This window comes from Opisthorchis viverrini (assembly GCF_000715545.1).
Source record: "Opisthorchis viverrini unplaced genomic scaffold opera_v5_453, whole genome shotgun sequence".
In the NCBI taxonomy this organism is placed as follows: Eukaryota; Metazoa; Platyhelminthes; class Trematoda; order Opisthorchiida; family Opisthorchiidae; genus Opisthorchis; species Opisthorchis viverrini.
Window position 1 is genome coordinate 200,210 of NW_008752111.1, and position 25,474 is coordinate 225,683.

Consider the following 25,474-nt stretch of genomic DNA (forward strand, 5'->3'; position numbering starts at 1 on the left):
CCATCAACAAACACATTGAAATTGATCCCATTTACCAGCCACTAAGAGCGAGAGAACGCCAAAACCACAGAACTTAGAGCCGCGAAAGCGACCATACGAGGAACCCATACAAGAAGCAAGAAAGCGTCATTCAAACGGACACATCAATTGGATTGGAGGAGGCGCCCAATCAAAGCACCAAATCAACCGGCGGACGCAGGGACATTAACCGCCACGGTGGAGGAAATAGGGCGGTACAAGCAACCAATCAAACTCGAGAACGGCAGACCACAACGCAATGCGAATCAAGGCCAGAGAGAACAAGCTACTAAAATTAGAAGCCGTTGGGATAACCAATCAACACAAAGGAACACAGACCACAACGCAACAAGGATCACAAACGGACCAATAGGTTCACTAGACTCGTTACACTTCAGGTAGCCAATCACGTCAGAAGATAACAGATGGCCTTTGACTGCTATATAAACACACGCAGGCAAGGAAGAAGTACCCACCCAACTGCGCACTGATGATGTCTCCTCGTATGGTGACGAAACGTTTGCAAGCCAATTGCCAAGCTTGGCGAACAGATCAACAGCCATCTGATCAACAACCAATAAGCTCATCCGAGCTACCAATATTTTGCCACGTGAGGCAGAATTATTAAAATTACTTACCATTGTACTACAATGGCGTCAGACGAGAAAAGAGCTACATCGTTTGCGTACTCCATACCTATGAGCGAACGCTTCGGGAGCACTTTGACCCCACAGGCACTGGGGGCATTAGGGTAGTTGGTCTCCCATTAGCGTATCAATGACAAGTTTGAAGAGGGATGGTGGAAGAGGACTGGCTTGCTTGACACCATTTGATGTTAGTAAAAACTTCCCATTGACCTTCACGCATCCAGAGTCGGCGAACAGCACCGTAAGAAGGTTCAAGAATTTATTGGGAACACATTTGCTCTACAGACACTGCCATGATGCCTTTACGGTCCACAGAGCCAAATGCAGTTTTCAAGTCAAAGACAACCGTTGTTTGGTGCTGGAAACATATCGCTCTACCAGAATCTGTTTGAGGTTGAAAATATGATCGATGCATCCACTTGAAGGACCGAACCCAACTTGTTTTTCATGGATCTGTCTCTCTTGTGTTCAGCCAACCTTCGAAGGATAAAACCAGAGAATACCTTCGATACCAGATGGCACTGAACGCCGCTAGCATAGCTCCCTTCACATTTTGCAGTGCAGTATTGGTTTACTGTAGAGAGTTGTTGAGCTATCTCAGACCGATACTGTTAAGCTATGATAGTTCTTCGAAGATGGTGGATTGGCATGTTTCTTGCTGAATCGCGAGAGCCTGTGGGGAAACGAATTGTTATACATGCTCACACCACTGGGTGATCGAAATCAGGTTGTGTACCCCAGAACGAACGGCATTCTTGTATTGTGGCTCTCCACCGGTGGCCACATGATTCAACTGTATCCACGGCAGTTTCGCAGCCTGTGGCCGCCAGGTTACCCGATGCGAACGTTTATGCTGAAAGCTCGTAATAGCCAGATAGTTTCGTGATCAGCACACAACTGAGAAAGTCGCTCTCCTTTGTCTGTGCGACGAGCATGGACTCCGAATCGACCGCCAAAATGTGATTCCAATTAGCTCATACGACTGAATCGGGCATTTATATTATCTGCAGGGATCACAGTGTCAGTGCTTCTTGCTCGACGAATAAGCCCGGATAGTTGTCCATAGGAAGTACTCTTCTCAGCGTCAGAACTACGAACCGTTGGAGCACACGCTGACACTACGAACAAGCACCGTTTTTATGTCAAGAGGCAATGAGCTTGATTGAGCTGGATACCCGAACGGAGCGAAGACGACTGTTCACTGGAATCCAATACAACAAATCGCGTTCTCCTCTGAGTGAGAGTGCGACCCCCACGCCATACATTCCACGAGCCATCGATTCTGCGTCTACTATGGGTTTCCGAGACCCAGCATACATCAATTTTAATGCAGTATAAGGCTTCAGTGAGTATTGCCTGTTTGACAATTTCACATGGTGCACGGACGTAGAAACGATCTCGTGGATTTAGCTAGGTGTCATTTTGTTTGTCAGCAGGCAGCGGGGACCACCAGACCCATCGGTCAGATAACTGGCAGTCAAATGACCCAGCGCCGTTGGCTTGTGTACTGAGAAGAAGTGGGTGACATCGGTGAAAACCGAACTGTGCAGGCAAGTGGTACTTCTCGGTTGCCCAGGCCGAGGAAAGGTTTTGGTTGAGGAACCCCATCTTGAATCTTTGACCCAAAAGTCTGAACCGCAAGGAAGTGGGAGGATGTATGGCTTTGTTCGGGGACCCTGCCCCTAGCCTCTGACACAGAAGTCTGGCCCACTATGTAGCGGGCAGCAGGGTTTCCTTTGCGAATCCTTTCTGGAGTCGATGATTCAGTAGCGTGATCAACTCGGCTACAGGAAGTCGGCCTAACCAGAGGGCGGAGAGAGTACGACATTAGTGTCTCACTCCTAAGAACCGCAGAATGGAAGCTGTCTGTCTCGGCACACCAAGACAACTGGCAACATCGGATGGCAAAGATAGTTCCCACCGTGCCCAGGCGAAATGACACGAAGAATCGGTATCAGTATCTTTAAATGTTTTCCAAGCCACCAGTTGGTTGTACATTCCTTGTACCGATTCGGCATGCAGAATAACTGCTCTGTGCAAGGTGATTCACCGAGCCGAGCAGTGTTGAATACATTCCTCAAATGGAGCATCTAAAGTACAATTGAAAGCCGGTTAGTAAACCGTCTAGTCAGCATCCGCTAAAATCACTCAAAAACAGATTCTGAGGACTGAAGGTGCACCATATCCATGACCAGTGCAGATTGTGCAATGACCGTTCGAAAAACCAATCCACATTTTATAGTGAATTATCCAAGCCATGAAACAGAGAAAAAGATGGTTCATCTAAGAGTGCTGTAGTATGAATATTTTACACCCAGCTCCTAACAGTAACCATTACCAATGAGGTAATTGAACTGTGATTATGGCAAGGCTCACCGGAAGAAGGCGTTGCTGTTGTTCTGGACTAACGGAGGAATCAAAGAATTTTCGTCCGGCGTCTTTAGTCTTGGGCAGATGAACTATTACTTCCGAATCTTCGAAAATGCTGTGCTGCACATCAACCTTTCCCGAATGAGACGCCTTGATGACGGTCAGCGGTGTGGACAGCAAGTCATGGGTAGTCTGTGGTGTATTGCAAATACGAGAAAAACAGGTTTGAGATGAGCGAGGAATATTACGTTCCAGGAGAAAGAGTGAAATTTCCGGCATTACTGATGAGGGATCATATGTGGGGCCTGGTTAAGGTGACTCATTCCAGAGGAGTGACCAAACGAGCAAACTCCTATTTGATGTGACGATTGAACACCCCATAAGTCAAATATGTGGCTGGTTTTATTATATAAAAAAGCTATATCCACTTGCACTACAGGTTGGCCACTCCGAAACATAAGGCTCGCGCGTGGCATACAACAAGGGAGAAAAAGACCTCATTACGTGAACTAAATGCCACACAGTTTTGGAATCAGCCCAACCATTGGGCTGGTCACCCTCACATACCTACGACATAAAGAACGATGGTTGAACTAAAACCAACGGTAGAACGGACTTCCATATCATATTCCTGTATACAGATGGATTGCATTGTTGGGATACTACGTTGCGTGAAACTTGTCTGAATTTTCAGCATCTCATTATTTTCGCATGCTTGGATTATCAGGATAATCAAGTCTGTTTCTCATGAAGACGCATCTTTGATAGCCAGTCTGGAAGTAGCATTAGTGATTCGAGTCACAGTAGAATTAAGCAAGACTTGATACAACGGTTTGTAGTTATCAGGTACTATATTGCATTAGGTGGTTTTAGTGGCTGGAAGAATCCAATTATATTGGACGGTGCGACTGAATATTGCACATGTAGCATAACGGTAAACGACCACTGGGACTCTGGTTCCAATATATCTCGAATAATTCATGTCTCGCTCCACTGAAAGTCAGCGGGCTATACTAGTCAAGGTAGCCTTACGTCACTCTGAAGAACAGGGCCATGGTAATTCCTCCAGCCCATGGCAAGAAACTTCGAACTGGTCGCGATCACTGCAATCAAGGGGCATCTTGATCAGTGTATTTTGCTAATTTCGTGCAATTTGGTCTCAAGTAGAACGGAAACTCGGGGACTGCGCCTACCTGATGAGCTCGAAGAAGGGCGAAACCGGTCGTGGGCTAAGAATATGCACCACGTATAAACTTAAATTACGCTATTAAGGCCTCACAGCCGACTGCTAATGATGTGAGGGCTGTGTTACCCAACTTACATGTGGCCCGGGAAAGCGATCATATTTTTTCCGAAACTACTGCAATCTGACCCCTCGTTACCTTTAATAGTTTGATCATTTGATAATTGACCTGTGATATCTTTTTGACTATCCGGAACGGCCTCTACCTTTACCGGAACATCTAATTTCTTACGACGAGCTAACCTAAGAAACTAGGCAGTTACAGATGAATCAACAATACAGCTGATATCAAGGGATGACTAGGATAACCAGGTCAATCGCCATTGAACTCCCACAATATTTTGCGAATCAATCAGACTGGGATGAAAGCGGAACGAAGTTGTCGCTTATAAAGTTCTTCATTGGAGGGAAAAACCTGAGGACTCAGTGTATACATGCATTGTTCTTACCTCATCTGTTTGTGAACTGGAGTCCACATATTTTTTCTTCTGTTTTCCTGTCTGTTCGCTTTCCAGTTGAACCTGCTTGAGTTGGAAGGGAAATGGAGCAAAACAAGTGACTTTAAGGAGTAAGGTGTGTGAAAGGAAAAAATAAGCTGAATAAAAGTGAACCTAGTCAGATCAAATCAGAAGTATCCCACTGCGGTCACGCCAGGCCACTCATACTTAGAAAGAAATACTTCCATACGCCTCCACAAGTAGATGTGCATACGAAGCAATCAATAGTAAGTTAGCAACCAGCCCAGAAATGCCTAGTTTACACAACTGACACGACGCACGCACAGCTGTCATTCACAAGCAGGTATCCTGCTAACGATGGACACGCGGTTCCATTCCCACATAACGCGTTTTAGTAGGCGTAAGCACTTTCAGAAGTTGGTATATCCTGTCCAGGTGGTGAGTGGATAAAACGAGTGACCAACAGTTGAAAATAAGGATCTAAAAGACGGTGAAAAGTAAAGGATACTTGTTGCTGTTACAGCTTTGTTAATTACGCCCACATGTCGCTCTGCAGTGCTCCACTGTCGGATGTGGTGACATGCACGTAAGTCACGGAGGTGGTGCCATCGATCCCAACAACTATAGCAGTTTCGAAGGTCGGGTGCCAAATAATGCCAACGGATACGAAGTTGTCGTAGTAAAACGACAAATCTGCATAATTGAATGAACCTGATGCTAGCCGATTTCAGTAGATTCGCCAGTATGAGTTAGAGGAAAATAGACAAGTAAAGTGATTAGGACTCTGGAAGGGACGTGTATTGAATTTACCCCGTAAGCTTGTCCTCTACCCTGTGGTGCAGCATGTTTAGTTTCGTTATCAAAAACCAGAGATGGAAAGTCGGTAGGGGGGTCATGAACAGTCCCCGTTTGTACAGTAAGAGCAATCACCTCAACACCATTACTCAGTCGATACCCCAAACAGCAGAAGAGGCTACACAATTTCAGAATCACATTTGGAATTCACAACTAATTCGTCTCACCTTAACCGAAGCTATTACATTCGAAAAGCAAACGGCCTGAGATTGAAAAAAACGCTGAATTTGTATGGTTTACAAGAATAGTAACGCACAGTGGGCACACGCCGATTCAAAGCGAATACCATGAAGTGCTAGGTATAAACCACTACGTGTGAACCAGTAATCACTAGTTACCCGGCAACCCAGTCATGTAGTTCCATCTCTACCAGCCGAAACGACCTTTTACCTCCGCAGGAAGAGGATATTGCTTGGTCTGTTAATGGTTAACGATAGGTGGTAAAAGTACTGATTTTGGACTAACTTATAAATTGACAGTCAGGTATGAGTAAACCGCTTACTGGATCCCACTCGAATTCACGTGACCATTGACTGAGTCGTGGTGCATTAAATAAGCAAACGCCTGGTAACATTCAGCTGCATCCTGCTGTACTGTGCTCTTAAAAGTGTTAACCGAGGTGTTTTTCGATAAAAAGGTATAGATAGCTGTGAATACAAGAGGGTCCTACAAATATGGATCGCCCCACGTCTGTCAAACGATGAGGTCGTGTCCTGGGCCGCCAGTTTCGATCTCATACACATATGGGACAAAAGTGAGGAAACTTGAAAAATAATTACCAACTGCGAGCAGGCAAACTCCAACCGAGTAACCTCCATTCGTAGTTGGTCCCGTTCCCTTGAGAGATTTTCGATAACATCACGTTGATCAGCGAGTTCACCCTCCAGCTCGCTAAGGCGTTCTTGTAATCCATTGGTTTGGCTTTCCTGACTATCTGTAAAGTTATGAAGCCACAAACTAAGCAACCGTTGAAATTCAAACATAAATACGGCATACAAACTATGAGTGGCTTTGATTACATTGAATAAACTAGCACGTGAGTAACGAGCTTTAGACTGCTCGGAGGTCAGAGGCAGCCTAATGAGAGAGGTTTTGGTTCGAAACTGCGGTTCAATTTTCCACGGTTCTCATCTATACTCAAACGGCTTGTCGGTGTCTTAGTCCTCGTGTTTCTTTGTTGCTGACAGTTGGACAGCCTAGATTAACTAACATTACATATAGGGATTCACCTTCAGAATTTTACAGGGTATCGTACCTTAGACAATAGTATACCGCATACAAAAATGAAGAAGATCTAGTAAGGCTGAAACCCACAGGCAAATTTTTTATTGTCCCAATGAGTTGTCTTCAGCTGCGGAAAAGTAAGATAAGTACAGTAACAAGCTAAGCTTGTCTCCTTCAGAGAAGCCATACCTGTCGGTTTAATTTCAGCGGATGACTCGATGCAAAGATTGTCCCCATTGGTCCGTTCTTCCATGACCGATTCGTACTCCTCAAAGGAAGAGCTGTCATCGTTGCTGGCAGTAGAGTCGTCCCGATGGAGGCGCTTTCGTCCTTTATTACAAAAACCGGTATGTCTCAGAGCAATCTGTTCCAGGCGTCTGTTGGACTGCTCGATCACAACTTTTTCTTGTGCATTTAGTCCCTCTCTATATGGAATGAATTATTTAAAGGGTGATTACAAACAAAGGCACTACAAAACCGTGAGTAAACTGAGATGAAATCGTGAAAACGAAAAATCACGTGGTGAAGTTTTGTTACAAAGTGACCAAAAAATCAGCAAAGGGACTGAAAGAATAAAAATACCAGGATCTAGCTAGGCATTGTTGAAAACAAAACCCTGGAAATGTAACCTGATTTGAGGTGAGGATTTGGAAAGGAAGGACATCGTTCGAGTATCCAAATCTCAAGTCTTAAGTTGGTGGGTGTGGGATTTGAAATAGAGTAGGGTAAGAAGAAGGATGTGAGCACTTTGTCAATGATCTCTGCCGCGACCAGCACATCTAGAGCTCACAAACATTCGTCATCAGAAGAATTTGCTAGTCTACAGTAGATTTTGTTGCTCTGGTTACGTCGACGCTAACAAACATTGGTCGCAGACCTATGACATATGGCCATTTAAGGATACATGTAAGGCAATCAGGTACCACAGAGTTTTTCAGCCAAACGAATATGAGTTTATTGACATCAAGAAACACGGGAACGTCAGTATGTAGCGCGAGAAAATTGCGCCATATAGTCCAACACAAGTGACACAGCCAAGAGGAAGATCAACACCTCGAAGTGTGCTGCTTTACGCCCGAAGGAATAAAACTGTTTGTCTTTCCGCAGCCGTTATGAAACAATACCCGACTATCACACAGTCGAATAAGAAAGGGAGGAGTGAAGACTACTGGGTGGATACTCAGAAATGGGCCCCACATTGTTCACACACCTCTGTCCATAAGCAATCAACTGAATGAGCAGCACGCAGTGTGTCCTTCTCAAAGACATGATCCTCAAGAATAAAGGGATCCGGAACCAGTATGCATACAAAAAGTAGACCTGATCCAGATGCCACAAGGATAGATCCGTGCAAGAACGAAGTTAAGCGACGGAATATTCCAGTCTGTCTGTGGTCGGTTGGAACCATCATGGTTCAGGAGCTCACACGGATTTACGAAGCGGGGTGAAAGAAACTTTACCCTTTGGCAGTATTTCAAAACGCCATGATGATTCTTTCCTCAAGTGAGGCAAGACCCAAAACAAGGACCTCGTTGACAGCTTGCAGTCGGTCATGATAAGAAAATGTTACCCAGGAATTACTGATGTGATGTACCTCAGATCCAGCCCATACACAAATAGCTGTTGAAGAATTCCGGCAGCTGGTGTTTAGCTATTTCATGCTAAGAACATTATCTGTTCATTTGAATCGGCAAGATTTACCTTTTCCCACCAAATATAATGCTCGCTCGTTATGTACCCTGTCTTCTTGAGAGACATTAGCCCCTTGAAGTAAGGTCACTAAAATTTGGCTCTAGATACAAGAGCCTGAACTGTAAATTATTCAGCAGTTCAGCTAGTAGGCAATAAGAAGCCTGCCGCAATTTCATTCACAGATTCTTACCCGATAGCCAGGATCCTCACAACCTACTCTGCCGGTCATATCCACCTACAGGTGGACATAAAATTTGGTGGATTTTGATGTATTGAACGACAAGATGGCAGAACTCGGTAAAGGGTTCAGGATCTTGTTAACCCATATTCAGTGCACAATGTGCTCTTACCGTGACTCCTCCAATAACTTACTTCCGTTTGACTGTTATAACAGGCTGAGGGCTGTGGTTCATGAGAGAATGAGTTGGAGTTTGTACTCCAAAGCTTCGTACAGTCGCTTCACGTAACCATTGGTGATAGGATTTTTATTCCCACGGAATCGTTTCATGCTTAATACGATATTGGTTCTGCAAAATCCCACGGAAGGATCGTCAGTTCATTGTGAATACGGTACTTCAATAGCACTGTGCACATCAAGGCGAGACTTACTCGTAGACGCGTTCAAATTCAATTAACTGCCTGTTCATGGCCTCGCACATCTCGTGACGCAGGCGCGCCTCCTGTTCAACTAGCTCCCCTTTCGCCTCAAACAGCTGCTCAGAAAGCTCTTTAACCATGAATATCAGCTCCTGAAATAGAAGTGAAAGATAAGTAAGTCACTGTACGGAAAATCATCGTTATGATGAGAAAATCCCACTATGTCAGCCAGCGTACCGGACAATCCATTATTTGAACTAACGTTCAGCGTATACTGGCTCTGGTGGTTTCAGATGATACAGTTTCGTTCACTAAAAGTAGAGAGATTGAGACTACGACGGATGCGCTTTGGGGCTAGTGGTCTGATCACTTCGTGGAAGGGAGTCATCAAAGACCTATGTATCTGATATACTGTGAGGTGACAACCATGCAATAAAGGTAACAGACCCGATGCTGGATCCCCAGTGACGCCGTGAGGGGGCGAATTTGTCGGCGTCACTGATCATCCATGCTTACCGTCCAGGGGTTCCATATGGTGGGACTGTAGTTGTCAACGTGGTTGAGGCGACTAGTAGGAGTTTCGCTCTTCGTTACTACGTCATGGACTCAAAGAACAAAGGCTGCCTCCACGTGAAACGTGGCTGGGCGGAGAGGACCCTGGCCTGACAGGCACAGCACATGCAGTGTGACAAGTTCGGTTACCGAAAGAGCATTAATATCCTCGAAAATTATCTGACGTACCTAGGCATCACTGGTCCGATTTCCTCACCAGGGCAACAAGTGCCTTGGAGGCACTTATAGTCGAACATACAGTAACCGAACTACGGTACAGAGTACAGAGAGGGCGTACTCAGTTTTTATGAGATACGAATTTAAAAGGGATATCTTTATTCGCCAAACACTTCCATGGTCTCCGATGGAAGACCAAGTCAAAAGTAGCTTCTAATTCAAGGAAAATGGTCATTGGAAGGAATGTTTCAGTTCAACACCAGCTACAAGGCTGAGATATTACAGGAGCGACCACAGCCAGGTGGGAGAACAGCTTTAATCTCGGGAACCTGGCCCTCTCAGTGATGGATCAACCTGCTTAGGATAATACCAGAGGTAATCTGAAAGATAAGGCTACTAGAATGATGGTATGGGCTTCTTGGGGCGTCGAAATCACATCCGCAGCGGGACAATCTGCCGAAAATCGGTCAAAACAAATCAAGCCAAGTATTATGTAGTACGGTTGCCAGATTATCTATAACACAGTTCTCATAGCTGCAGGAAGCAAACCGATACTTCACACTGGATTTCAACTGAAAACAACCGTCAAAGACACTCGCCAAGCGAGGACCTTGAGGTGTGAAGACCTGAGTAATTTGTCATTAAAAGATGGGACCGGATTTATGGACACCGAGGATAGGAAATGGTAGTACCCATGATAACTTAATGGTACTAACTATAAAACTGTTTGAGTAAACAAGGGAATTGCGAACGCAGCCAGCGCTGCGTTCAAAACGTGTAGAAACAAATGATGTTCAGATCATAACCGAATAAGTTGCTTTGAGTTATCTGAATCGTGAGCGTCAATACGGATTCAAGAGACCAAATCAGTGACTTACGCAGATAGCTAGCCGGCATAGGTATTCATACACCCACCAGAAGCGAGTTCGTGCCATCTGCTGACAGAAGTATCCCACAGGGTCTCGACAGATATTATATGCTATTCTGAGCTGCCGTCTGTCAGAGTGCACGCTGACAACGAATAAACACTGTTTACCGTGTCGAAATACATTTAACTCAGTTCAGCACCGTAAATAGATAGATAGGGATATCTGCTTTTCAGTTATCGTCAGAAGAAAACTGTGGCAGAAAAGCAGACCGACTGGCCACCAAAAGATGACAAATAATATAAAAACCGCGGCCCTGGGATTAGTTTCAAACCGCTACATAGAAGGATCATCAGAATCATTGGCAGTAACAGTGGTGTAAAACAAAGGTGTTTCACTGCCGTACATCCCCAAGGATGAACCCTTTAACGTAGGTAAGTCAAATAACACGTTCAACACCGCCGCTGAATGTACGTAACAACTGCAGTACCAATTAGCAACAAGGTAAATGTTAAAATCCGCTGCACTGACGTCTTTCGTGTAGTCATCCAAGATTAGCTCGGTCCCGTCGGTGTTCATTGGTGTATGAGGCGAGGCAGCATCAGCGGCAGATAGCGTCGTTTCCTCTTGCTGCCCATCGTCAAACAAACCACTCACGGATTTTGTTCGCGCAACCGAACCTTCAAGCTGTGTGGACGATATGTGAGGGATAACATCAGGACGGATCCTTTGAGGAACGACAGTAGGTGGAGTTTCCTGAATTGACCTAAAAATAAAAGGAAAAATCGACAAACAGAACAAGTGATTGAAACCTCAAGCGTGTACTTGAAGAGTACAGTTTATCAACCTCACAAAACTAAGCCACGTGCGGTGATCAGCACTACCAAAATAGCTTATAGCTCTACATCCCCTCGGACAGTTTGTTCCGTTCAGCTACAACAAACTTTCGTTTCCTATCTGCCATACCACTCACGGGAAGTACGGGTACCGAGATACTGCCAGGTTGCCTAAGCCTTAGCAGTAGTCGAGAAGGAGAGAGAGAGAGAGAGTGGTTGGGGTCGAAATAGGACTCCCTGTCAGTAAGTTCACGCCTCACTGAACTAAGCGTTGGGGATGTAGGCATCCCGAGTTGGGGTCGAATAGGACTCTCTGTCAGTAAGTTCACGCCTCACTGAACTAAGCGTTGGAGATGTAGGCATCCCGAGTGTTCATGATAGGCTAGACTTAGGTCCCCATCACTCTCCAGTTTATTTTCTTCTCTCTATTATTTGGCTTTGTTCGAATAGACTGACGTGTGTGTACGGCAACTCCCGGCTTGGTATGATGGCTCGTCATTCTGGTTTCCCTATCGGCCTTGTACAAGCTAGCTGTTTACACCAGGCATCCTCATCAGCAAAATGGACGATATGGATTAGCTGGATCGTACTCAAACACACAAGCCACGTATTCCGCAGATGTCGCACTTCTATGAAGACCCCAAGTGAACGAGCTCCGCTAGAACAACCGACACTAGTGATACATGTAGACCCAAACTTGATCTCCGTAGAACAGACTACTCAAACTCGTCAAGTAAGTAGGCGAACTTCAATTACCATCATGCGAACCAAATCTGTGCACAATACGTCATGCGAGTAATTCTGGGACCCGTTTATCAGTAATACGGATCCCCAGTGTAGCCGAAGCTGGTTCGACTGCTAGCCTGTTCTAATGTGTGTTGCAACTTCCCGTCTTAACACACGGAACATTCCAGAGTGCTAACGCCAGTGTTAAGTTACCTGTGACCATCGCTAACCATCGACCATCGGATTCCTGCTATCTTCCACGAACAGTTAAAAAACTATGCAGTAAGACCAGAGTGCCTTCAAAATCAAACGTATATGATGAAATAACGAACACATATCCGGTCGGAGGATGCGGTTGTCCCTCAGCTCAACACATCGAGTCTAGTTATAAAACATGCTTCCAATAATTGATTGCTTGTCTGTCGGAGGTTTATTTCTGCTACCGTATCACACTACCGTCAGTAGTTAACAGTTGCCCGTGTAGCAGGATACCAATAGTCTGTTTGAATGTGGGAAATGACAGTACAGTAGAAGCGTAGGAAATGAACTATATGTTCAGTGGAGATTTCGATTTGTAAGTGAACCCGATCTATGCTGTGAAACCGAGAACTACTGTGCAGTTGTCTCATCCTCATTAGCAGTGTCCATCTCACGAGACTCTAATAGACAGTTTCGAAGCTTGTACCTGAGCCAGTCAACAGGTGACCACGTGATGTGGATTTCCTGATTGAAGGATGAGTGGAGCCATATCCTGTGCGAGTCAATCACACTGCCACCCGTTGCCGAAAGGTTGAAAACAAATCGCTTTCCAGTCCGTGGCCAAGGGGGGGGCAGATAGCGGGACGCGGAGGAAAGCAAACAGTACCGTGAGGCTAAATTATTCGACGACAGTAGCTGAGTAGCCCCATGCAGAAATAATACTAAGCACGACTGCTGAATATCAAATTCCAGTTTGCGCCATTTCTAGAAGACAGATTGATCACGTCTTACGATAACAGTCAATGGTGTTGACTACTATCACATAAAACCACACTGTTGAAGAACCCGGGCCAATAGTAATACATTCGGAGATCCTCATTTTGTTCACGGATTGTAAGGGAGACAAGAACAATGGGTCTTGCAACCTCCAGCAGTTAAAATTTGTACGAAGTCCCCGTAGAAGCATATCATTTATTCTTGTCGCTTCAAGTAGCAGAACGACCAACTTTGCTTCACTGGAACGCAACGATCATGAGTTCTTTGGAAGACCAATGGACAAAACCATACATATTCACGTTCGCATATCTCCACAAAAAGTAGGATGTTCTAAGCATAGTATGCCCGACGGGAGTGTAGGACTTTGAGGTTTACACATCAAGAAACAATCTTCATTCCCCCGGGATACTGTAAGAATCTAATTAAAGTAACGCAAAACGGCGGTGTCAAAATAATCAGTTAATAGAGGGATGACCGTTGGACTTACTGGGATGTTTCCGAAGCATTTACACGTATGCGGTGTGTCATATGGAATGGTCGCTTTGGTACACCATCGTCAGCTGCTTTCGGTTGTACAATGGTGGTATCGACCACGGCATTGGGCTGAACGATGATTCGAGTGGCCAAAGCAGAGAATCGCAAGGCATGCAAAGTTTCGTCAAATAATTCAGGATGCGGTGAAACGTTAACTATCATGCAAGCCTTTCCACGACCAGTGAAAAAGCTCTGAAATAACCGAGTAAGTTTCGAATCCCTGTAGGGCACAAGTTTTGGATTCTCCGGATGCGCCTGGTTATATCGCAGACACTCGATGCACCTGACACAAATAGATCAATAGACAATTACTCAGTAAAAGAAATTCGATGAAAAGGGCATCAACGGTAGTGCTTGCTAAATCCGCCCTGTAACAAGTACTCGCTTCATCCTGATTCAATGGCACGACGGAAAAAGACGCTTCAAACTGTATGAGTAACATAAGGCCGACCATAAGGGAAGTAATAATAATAATATTACTGATATTATTAATAATAATAGTCGTTTCGTTGTAGCATCCTTTCGGTGCTTAGCTGCCAGGCCACCAGAATGAAACACGGGGGCCGAGATATTGTCAGGTTGCTCAAGCCTAGACAGAAGCAGTCGAGACGCTGAGTTTGGCTTCGAACCACGGACCTTCCGGTCAGTAAATTTGCGCTCTAACCGCTGAGCTATCTCGAGGCGATGCGAAGTGATGTGAAATACTCAACCCTATTACAGTGCTGTGTAAACGGACATAATACAAGCGGGGTGATGGACTATCTGATAAGCAAACAATATATGCCAACGTTTCTTTTGAGACAAATGGGAGGTCGCTGAGGGACGGTAAAGCGCCATTAGACACAAAAATCCGCTGGAGGACAACGAATGCGTTTATACTACTGTAGATCTTGAGAGCATTTAGCATGGTTGTTTCGTTTACCAAAATGACAACTGAAATTGTCCTTGTCAAATCACCAAGACAATCATCATTACATTATCAGGCACGACAGGGCCCACATGCATCTCCGCCTACTGCACCACGCGAAAAAGGTCATTTTGGCCTTTTCCGAGAAAGATGGACTTTCTTTTGGAAAGGGTGCATCTTAAATCACGCCTGACGGGGAAACACTAGTACGTGCTAACTGGGATTACGATCTGATAACGGAAAGGTCCCTCTCAAGGGGTGAGTTATTTTGTTTCCATTGTGTGACTAGGTCCTTCAGAGTTAAAGGGTGGTGCATGTACGGAGAGTTATTATCACGCCAGTAATAAATACTAATGCTGGACAGAGCACGAATAGCGGACAAGGAGCAGTAGATGTGAGCGTGCAACGTGTCGATTCCAAAAGTGCCTGACTGAAATGATTACAGCTGGGGTCTAAATAAGAGTGATCATCATGTAGGCCAGGAGGGGAGTTAAGAGATAGTGAAGAAAGATGAAAGGCGTCAAAAATCGCGTGTTTCCGCTTATCCACTTTGTTATATGCGGCCTCACCACGAGACAGACGATGTGGTGTCAATTATGGCTCCAGAAACGAATTTCATTAAAGCTACGGGGTCGTGTATACAAGGCGACCGTAAGAGCAATCATCCTCTAAGGTTGCGATTCTTGGGCTCCTCCGATCCAAGGGCCTTAGCCATCCCCAAACTGCCGGTCACCGGTGTCACTATAGAATAGCAGGAGTTAGCTGGTTTCAGCGAGTAGACAACAGAGTAGTTCACACGAGGGCGTTTCGTAACGAATCGAAGACCTTAGAGCGGCAGATTTAACCTACCAGGTTAAATTGGTTGGGGCGCATATTACGTATACTAAATCATCTTCTACCCAAGAAAGCGCTGTTTTCTGTCTCATGGTATTAATCACGAGATGTTCGTGGTGACAGGCTATGAAATGACAACGCAAAATGAAGGTGGCTACACTCAAGCCAAATGATGTGAGGTCTTTACACTTTCCTGGTTTGGACTCATGTGGTCCTGCTGACACGTTCCTGAAAGCCCTCCAGCATGTGGCATACAAACCATCCCAGTGATGCACATTCTGTTCTTTCCTCGCCGGACTCTAGCTGCAGCGCACCTGTCGTTGCGCGTTGGGCTTACGTAGGGTGGGGTTCGCAAGCGGTGTATACACCATGACGAAATACTATCAGTTGAAAACTACTGGAGACTCAAATGAGTCCCAGCTGGATCTCAACTTTATGGTATTCTTCTGCAGCAGACTGTCGAAAAATCTCCAACGGCCTTCTAAGTGTTCTATAAAGAAAAAAGTGCAAACATTCTTCATTTCCTTTGGGAACTAAGAACGTTTTCGCACTGAGCCCCTTTTATTTCAAGTCTTTACCGAGGCCTTCTTCCTCATATTTGCATGGCAGTCAAGCTGCAGTACGTGTCGTTGGTTTGTTACTGCCAATTATGGGGATGATGATATATTATCATGCGCAGATCCCACTTACCATTTAGCATTATCTAGCAGTGTGACTATGAAACGTTCCAACAATAGTGGCTTGTGCTAAATAATCGGCTAAGTCAGGGTAGTCTGTAGGTATGACAGATCAGTGTGTTACCTCTGTTAACGGCATTAATCGTCGAAAAAACCTGGACAAATATCATAGAGTACATCGATTATGGTGTCCATTCCTAAAGACTTAGACAAGCATGTTGAGAAATCAGAAAACGTTTTCTAGTGAAGAAGTGGATGTCACATTAAAGCAAAAAAACATGGGAAAGCCGAAGCATATATAAGAGAACAAATAGCTTCTTTCTGAGCTTAAAAAATGCAGCAACGGTGACAACTAGGACGATAGCCCATGAGAAGTGAAACACATTACCTTCCTAAAGTCAGGAGACTTGTATTGATATTTCCCGCCTCACGAACCCGTACAGCTTGTCCTCCTGTAGCAGCCTTTTCAGTGCGCTCGCTTCCAGCCAAATCACAGAACGTTAAACTACTTATCCGTGCGAACTTAGGATTTTCTTTATCCACGACCCTGACAGCCTTGATTGTTAAGATACTGTGCGAACGAGAACTGGCTAGATTGAGACGTGTTGCGGCCACTTTCTGACATTGTCGACCAACTAAAACAAGCCGTAGTGCTTCTTCGGCTGAGGAGACAGGGTAGATTCGCAGACCTGTGAAGTAAAACAAGTTAAATGTGTAAGTCATTATTGGAAGGGTTTTCGAAACAGAAGGAAGCAAAAAACCACCTTGACGCTAATGGGAAAATGAAGACTTGGAACCTATTCAACTACTAAACATAGGTCAGAGTAAGCGCAGTCGTGGAAGCTCACCTTCCGAGTGGTTGTTGTTGGGCGGTTCTTTGGACAACAGACTAGCGTTCCGGTGCTACTTCTCACAGTAGCCAATCACACAAACAGCTCATAGGTTATGAACATCCCCGTCAGGTAGGCCAGAAGCATCATCGCACACCTAATCCTCTTTTACAGTGGCATTCGCGCATGTCAGACTTGCTCACTGGTAAGTCGATCAAACTGGATTTACCAAGTATCTTCCCTACGGATCACATTTTCACCTTTCGACAGATTCCGGAACAGCAGCTCTAATTAAGGCACTGCACGCCAATTCCAAAAGATGTGTGAAATTCTACGGGAAGCTATTGCCTGAGTTCACGACATCGATTCGTATCAGGTAAGGCTGTACTCTCGCCTTTGCTTTTGAACTTCGCCATCTTATGGAACGCTCATCCCCAGCTTCAAATGTCTATGGGATCCAGATACACCAAAGGCATTCGCTCACAGATATCGAGCATGCAGACGCCGTCCTAATAAAAACATTATTGAGCAATGTAGATAACTGTCTCACGGTTTGGCATGTGCTTCACGCCTGCAAAGTGTTGCTTCATGACTGGTTGGGCTCGAACCCTAATCTCATGCTAGCGAATGAGGTAGCAGACAAATTTGTGTACGTTGGCAGCTGTATCAGTGCCGGGATTTCAATCCGGAGTGCGAAGGCCAGAGCAGCCCTCGTGAACCTGCATCAACTATGGCGTAGGCGTGACAAGGGTCGTTTTACAAGGGTCAATTTTACAATGTTGCGGTGCGCTCCATATTATTTTACGGGTCAAAAAGCCAAACACTGTGCCCTAAGGACGTCAAAAAACTTTCGATTTGGTCACCATTTTGGGCGCTGTCTGAGTCTGCAATGAGTCAGCAGTGCTGAAGTATGTTGAATGGTCTTTGGAAGAATTAACTTTCACACGATAGGTGAATCGAGAACACTCCTTAGGTTGCGCTGGCCTGGTCACCTCCTACGTATGCCCGTCGACCGTCGACTGTGGCAGCTATAGCCACGGGAAAGTTGACTCTCCCTCGATAGATCAGCTGGTCACACTTCATAGGTTACACTAACAAGGCAAAGTGCTTGGTAAGCCATAGGATGGTTTGTCCCGTACAGCCATATTCGCCCAGCCTGGTGTCGGATGGAGACGATCTACATGCGGTCACGCCATAACTTGGCAACGAAGGATGAGAGACCCCACCAGGCAACTTAGCAATTGCCGTCACCCTGCATGAGGACCACATGGAGAAACAAACAGGTGATATTGACCCTGATAGACACATCGGTGTTACAGCCAATGGTGCTCTTGTAATGAATCTATCACTTTCATTGCGTAGCTTTCACTTCTTATTACACTAGACAAACGGACCTATTTGTTTTCATTGCGCAGATTGGACCATCGCATCCAATGCGCTGTTTTCTTTCACTTATCCGCCTTATCCTCAGTGAACGGAGCTGTGGCAGCTGGAGCCACTGCACTTCGTTGCAAGTATTTTAGTTAAAAAACTGACTATCTGGCCGACCAACCGACCGACCATATTACCCTACCGCCTCCAACACATGGTTACATCTTCCCCTATCTCCAATTTTCTCGGCCGAAACGGTACATGGTATATAGCTGACAAATTGGAGTGAATAGAGAAACTTTTGTAGATTGAGTAAAACGTTAAGAACACATACTGCAAGCATTTTTTCTTTGTTCCAACTAGAACGAACGAGCCCCACCAAGTAAGTTAGTAAGTTGCCAAAATCTTATTTGAAGGGAATGGGTATAGTCCCATTAAGGGCCATAATATAAACATTGCGCAGTCTGCCTCCCCTCCGCTGAGATAATATTCAAACCAGCTATCTTCAGTAGAGAGAATCTATCGTTTAAAGTGCTGGGTGCACCAGTGAATCATGGTTTCATAAATGGTTTTGCAGAAACTTGCATTCCTTGACAGGTCGACCTAATGAAGGTATGGTTGTTTCCGGCGACAAAAGCCTTTTTCTTCTGTTTATTAGCACTGTTTCCTCCGAAGCTTTCTTATTTAGCGTTTAAGGAGTTTGCGGGCCACCGCACTCTCTGCTCACTGATAAGGAAGGGCAATCCAGACGATATACAGTGGACATTTCACTGTATCAGAGAAATCTCACGGAGCTTTGAATACCGTTGGACTAACTCCCCATTCATTCCTCCACCAATACCACCAATATCGTTTTAGCTTACTACAAACAGCACTTGAGCTAGCTCAGCCCAATACTACTGGGCTATCTTAGTGCTCGCATGATGGATTGACGTATGTATTATCGAATTCTGCTAATTGAAAGAAAGCGAACCGCGAACTGTTTAGTATGGTGAGGTCGGAGTCGAATTAAGTGCTTCAAAAAGAACGTCAACCAAATCGTAGTTCTCCACCGGCAGTTGGTAGCAACAAGATCCACCGGCACCCACAATGACTTGGACTTGGTGGCCCCCATGTTACAAGGTGCCAGCGTACGTGTTAGGATTGGTGATCGGAGCACAACTTCAGCCTTTCCTCATTGTCTGCTGGGCGGACATCGACTCCGAATCAATCACAGGGCTCAGCTGACCGACCCTGACACCTGAAAGCTCATCGCCCACCCTATGCACACTTTTGGCGCATAGCTGCCATGCTACCCGAAGAAAGCAGCGGGACTAAGGGACCGCTAGATCGCCTAAGCCTAGACAGTAGCAGTCCAGATGCCAGCTTGGGTTCGAGCCACGGGCCTTCGGCTCAGTAAGTTCGCGACTTAACGACTAAGTTACCCCGAGTTCCAACCCAGACATTCATCTCAATCGAATCAGTACAGAAAACCAGTACGGTAAATGCAGAGTTTTTCCTTAGCACCTGCATTCAGTCAGAAACAAGCACCGGTCTCAACGTCATGGCGTTGAGCTCAATTAGGCATGGTAAGCGAAGGAAGTAAGCGTGATTCCTCAGCCGAATCCAATCCAAAAAAATACCTTTAGTAACTGGGCGCAGTGCAACATTTACACCATACATAAAATGATCCACCGTTCAAGACACCTGGAGGGTAAAATGTATAAAAGCAGAATTCGTTCCAAGTGATTAGTGTGCGTATTTGATTAACAGACCATACATCAACTTAAAGGTAGTACAGGATCCCAGCAAATGCTACTTGTTATCCAGTTTGACAGAATATGGGCACTGATACATAGGTCGCCCAGCTGTTGCACCCGTTCGGTGCCTGGCTGCTATGCCACCAGCAGGAAGCACGAGGGTTGGGATACTGCCAGGTTGTCCAAGCATAGACAGGGGAAGTTGAGAGACAGGTCGGCTTCGAACCACCTGAGCCATCTCGCTCCACTGGCGGTGAAGTCTCCCATGTACGTCAGCTGGTCACGAGTTCTGTAAGGCACACTGATCATACAGCTAACAATCAATCTGACGACATCCACTTGTAGGACAGGGCGCAATCGAAAATGGGCAGCTATCAACAGAGACCGGTAAACTGTCAACACACACGACGATTGCCAGCTGTCCAGGTCCACTGAGTGGGTTTAGTTGGGTTACCCTACCCAGTCTTTGAGTCAGGAGTCAGAAGAGCAGGATAGTCGGAGTATAAGAAAACATCCGGATGCAACACCATTCCGGTGCCTAGCTACCATACCAACAAAGGGAAGCACGAGGGCTGTGATACTGTCAGGTTGCCCAAGCCTAGACAGAAGTCAAGAGGCAGAGGTCGGGTTTGAGCCACAGACCTTCCGACCAGTATATTAGTACTCTAACCACCTGAGACATCTCACCAGACTTGATTCGTTAGCCGGGCACACCCGAAAAGCACTTATAGTCGGAGTATAAGTGCTTGTTGGGTGTGCCCGGCTAACGAGTCGAGTCTGTCCCACGAGGCGGCAACTAGAGGGTTTTCTCAGAAAAGCCAATGACCGGATGGTTTGACCCGCTTGGCTGCAGACTGACCTAGCCGGACGGTGCGTTAAATAGAACACAGTCCCACTCATCCTGCTGTGCGAAACGGCTGCGTACCAAGCTGAATGGTTTGACCCGCTTGGCTGCAAACTGACCTAGCCGGACGGTGCGTCAAATAGAACACAGTCCCACTCATCATGCTGTGCGAAACGGCTGCGTACCAAGCTGTTTTACTGAATTTAACCAAAGGTCACGGTCGATCGTTGGGTGAACGGAGTGTGCGGTTCCCGGAGTTGTGCAACGGATCATACGTCAACAAATGCATGCTTGTCATATGCAAGAAATATTCAGTTGGCTCAACAAATCCGTCGCAAGACTTTGCCAACAAATGGCCCTCTGATTAAATGAATTGTTGCTAGGGCTGGCCGCGCTTTAGTTGGTTCCTCCTTTGCAGCCTTCCTGAAATGGCTAGAGTAGCCCGTGGGATCACTACGGTACTCAAATCAGACTACAACACCAAGGTGGCAGTTTCTCAGTTTAACCGTCCGCCTCCCGAAACACTTGGACCATCATACATTACATATAGTATTCTTCACCCTTATACAACACTCATCAATCCAGAACTCAGTTCACATTTTGAACTGTCAGCTGTTCTAACTTCTCTCGCGGATAATGATACCGAATTATCCGACGAATCAATGAATGGTAAAGCCAGTCATAGCTCATTTGTTTTTTCCACAACAGGAAATTAGCAGACCCTACTCGACTCAGTTGTCAGGTTGAAATCCTTAGGCAGACCAGGCACGTCTGGAAAGCTAATTAATTCGACCCAACGGGGCATGAATAGAACAAAACAAGTACACCCTTCGCCGGGTCCATCATCACTAGATGCGCACTGAGAATGCCTCCGATTCCTTACCATAACTGAGGCCATCAGTGTGCATGGAAGACTTACCCTTGATAAAAACGTTCCCATTTTTATCCGTCCTCAAGTCTAGTGCTTTCTTACGAAGATTGGCGGAGAATTCCGTGGCTCCTGTAGGCGGAATCGTGCTGAAGATGTTTTTCTGTGGCACTGCAGTCAAGCACGAGCGCAATGAGTTGGGCTGTTGCGCAGCTGATATTGTAGAAACACAATAAACTGGATCCAGTAAGTCATAAACCAGCTCGTTGTAGACTTCTGCAAAGCTAATCCAAAAAGCAAACCTCAGATCGTTATTGAACCTAATGCGTTCACTGGAATCCATTCCTGGAAATGGTGTCACCTCAAGATCCGGTTGTGGTTCGTCCAAAACACATGTGCTGACAAACGAATCGAGGCTTTCCTTCTCTAGATTTAATACGTCCTACCAACATAGAACATACAGCAAAGGTATTCTCACCTCAGATAAACTACTTGAAAGCTTTATAACGGTCGCCTTATCTCTTAATACCTTCTCGACTTCGTGTGCGCTTAGAGCGGTGACGTCCGAAAAGTCTTTCGGCATGAGCGACGGGTTCATTGTGTGTTTGACCGAACGGAACAATGCACAGAAAGTTCGTGGAACAATGCCCATATCTCCCAAAGGGCCTGAAGAGAGAAAAATTGAATTTTATGAGGAGAATCACAGTACCCTGCAACGTGTACGTTTTCCCAGAACTCGTGGTTCCGTAAGCAAACAGCAACCCGTTAAGCCCTTCGAGGAAGTTCCGGACCTGATCAACAGCAACTCTTGAGAACACCGAGGACTGAGTAGACTCCGAATCGAAAACATGTGAAAACGTGAACGTGTGTGATGCCTTTTTGTCACGTACACCGAGCCGTTGGTTATCAGGCGGGACTGCCTCAACCATTCGCCGATTGACACACCGAACGGCAGGCTGCAGGTAATTGGTGTGAAAATAAATCAGCATACCGTTGGGCTATAAGTATGACACCGTTTCAAAGGCTTCAGCCGGAGGTAAACTTTCATTAACTCATTGCAAATTGCGATGTTCTTATCGCACGCCTCGAATTCAGCCAAAAGGTTCCGGTCAACAAAAGACAAACGAAACCCCTCAACCGTCCCAAAAGACAGCATACGAGGACAGATGAACGATAACACTGACTTTTCATCAGCTGGCCTAAACATAAAGGGTAAAACTAAGACAAAACTAAATGCCTACATCTCATCGACAAGCGAACTCAAATCCCGCGCCTAGGTCAACGAACTGAGTAAGCGGTCCACTATAAGTCAACATGCGGAACAGGATTGGTTCACTCTTTCTCGCAGACCCAGCAGAGCAGCAGCCTCTTGGGGATTCTAGTCTAACCGGAGGAAAGTGGAGTGGACAGTAACGGCAGATTGTTGGCCCTGGTATGGCTTCCGTCTATTCTTTTGGGACTGTGGTGTCTGATTAGGTTGGATATTTTCAATGAACCAGCGGACAGTTGAGCGTAGAATTTGTTCATCCCATGCATCGGTCATTCTGAAAAATACTGCTCTATCGGAAAGAACGTTTCAGGCCGCTATGACTGAAATTCCATTCCACTGATGAGCGAAATAGCCTTTTCGAATAGCAACCGGCTGCTCTGAACGCTGATTCCTAGCAATGATCAGGTAGTGTGACTGTAAATTTTCGGTTCCTATTTACTCACGTCGTGTTTCTGGAAACACACTCTTCTTAGCCCTATGCTACATGTCTGATTTCGGCTACTGGTGACAGACTTCCCGATGTATCGCCCACCGCTGAGAGCATGATGACAAATTGAAATGTGTATGTCGGCGTTTGGTGGCTTTGATGCTATCGTTATTGGATGATTCCCATTAATGCGGTACTTTTGGCTCTGAGCTTGCCATCATTCTGTGAACACAGCTACTGATTTTGATGTTTGATTTGCTGGCCAATATAGACAAATTTATTCGGGGCAGTAACTGTTTGACCAACACGTCGTACACTCACTGACGGCCGTGGGGTCGACTACGATCACTCCACATTGGTACCGGATTTTCTATCAGTGAAGTACATGGAAATTTTTGGGAGAATAGCCTTAGGTACCCATTTATTTTTCGGTAATTTGATCAAATGCTTTGGTTTACTTGAGTGATTTCGCGAAAATAATAAGGGAAAAATTATTCACAGGGTTAGTCTTTTCATTTGCATTTTAGCTTGCTTTCCAGTGTAACTTTTTTCTACCAGAAAAACTTCCGGAGTATTCTCTATAGGACAACTGTAATTATGGTGACAAAAACGCCAATGGGGTGAACTGCGTCTCACAAGTTTGCGACTGATTATCGGCATCCTTCCATCACTTGTGCTGCCGTTGTGAAGCTACAGTAGACATTGAGTGTGGTCGGTCTGTTACTCCCGTAAATCAGCGGCACCTGTCATGGCATAACCCACTGAAGTGCAAATTTGTGCGCCGATGACGAAATCTCCTTATAAGAACTCACTTCCTTGTCTTTATAATCATGTGCCTGAACCCAACGACGAACGGAAATCACTGCTAAGCACAGAGTAGTGTAGACTTTGAAGCCACTGGTCGTCTGATGCAACAAGCTACTCTGACAATGAAACGTTACGCTTTATATAAAGACCGCCGTTATATGTTGTGGCAACCATCGGCAACCGCGCGCATCCATCGTACAGTGTCACTAGGATATTCTGTACGTGCTGTTTGTCCGCCCAAATCTAATATGAATGATAGTGGTTATTACCACCCAGTTGGTGGCACACTGTCAGGCGCGATCATTACGATACAGTCAGAATAAAGGCTCGGCTGACGTCGATGTTGTCTAACAGGTAACGGAGTTTATCCAATACATGTGCGGTTATGCCCAAACTAGTACGGCTGCGCCGCACCCCAATAGTTATCGTTCTGCGGGAATCTGTTTTATTCAATGTTTCTTCTTAAATATTTGCGTGCACTCAACTTTGAACTTGCGGGGCTATAACTAAGGGACAATAAGTATTCGCTCGATGAAATTGATTTCTCGAAAGCTATGGCATCTTCAGGTTTGCCATTTCATAGTGTAGAATGTCTATGTATAATGTAAATGTTCCCGCATTATTGAAAATCATCCACCATGACGATTTACTCAGGTCAGCGAATCCTCAAGGTCAATACATGCCACCGAGTGTAATGTAATAAAAAAGCTCGAATTGTGGAAAGAGTTGACTCACAATGGACGAAACTTTCAGAGAGTTTTCCAGCTGAAATAATTCCTTGAAAATTCTAGAATTTACATTGCTTTTGGGGATGCAAAATATGCGCAGGTTCATCCCTGAAAGCAAATTTTGGTCGATTATTCCTGTTGCCAGTTGAAAATCCGTAGTCCATGTTTATTATTTGCAAAATGTACTGCATGTTTATTAGCAACAAGTAGAGTTTTCTATTATAAGTTGCGAATTATGCTAGGAAGACCTTGANTGCTCAATTACAGCATTGTACCTATGTCAGGCAAAAGGGACAGCTGAACGAATCTAGCTGACGCACACAACCAACATGCGGCAAGGGTACACCATGCCGGAGTGCGCCCATCCATCTGTACCGGAGAAAATTCGCGGATTCACGGATT

At 45.4% G+C, this 25,474-nt stretch overlaps 1 protein-coding gene across 1 annotated transcript in view; it reads right to left on the reverse strand.

The window, feature by feature from the left end:
* Positions 1-23,039, reverse strand: part of T265_11145 (hypothetical protein) — a gene marked incomplete at both ends in the record, with an annotated part of 34,611 nt that extends 11,572 nt beyond the window's left edge. Inside the window, 12 exons of the mRNA XM_009177727.1 lie at positions 3,042-3,227; positions 4,728-4,802; positions 6,371-6,525; positions 7,005-7,240; positions 9,117-9,256; positions 11,231-11,465; positions 13,724-14,053; positions 16,577-16,877; positions 21,892-22,282; positions 22,319-22,506; positions 22,550-22,796; positions 22,832-23,039. Coding sequence (XP_009175991.1) covers positions 3,042-3,227; positions 4,728-4,802; positions 6,371-6,525; positions 7,005-7,240; positions 9,117-9,256; positions 11,231-11,465; positions 13,724-14,053; positions 16,577-16,877; positions 21,892-22,282; positions 22,319-22,506; positions 22,550-22,796; positions 22,832-22,996 — 2,649 coding nt within the window. The remainder of the gene's footprint in view (positions 1-3,041; positions 3,228-4,727; positions 4,803-6,370; positions 6,526-7,004; positions 7,241-9,116; positions 9,257-11,230; positions 11,466-13,723; positions 14,054-16,576; positions 16,878-21,891; positions 22,283-22,318; positions 22,507-22,549; positions 22,797-22,831) is intronic.
* Between the last annotated feature and the right edge of the window lie 2,435 nt (positions 23,040-25,474).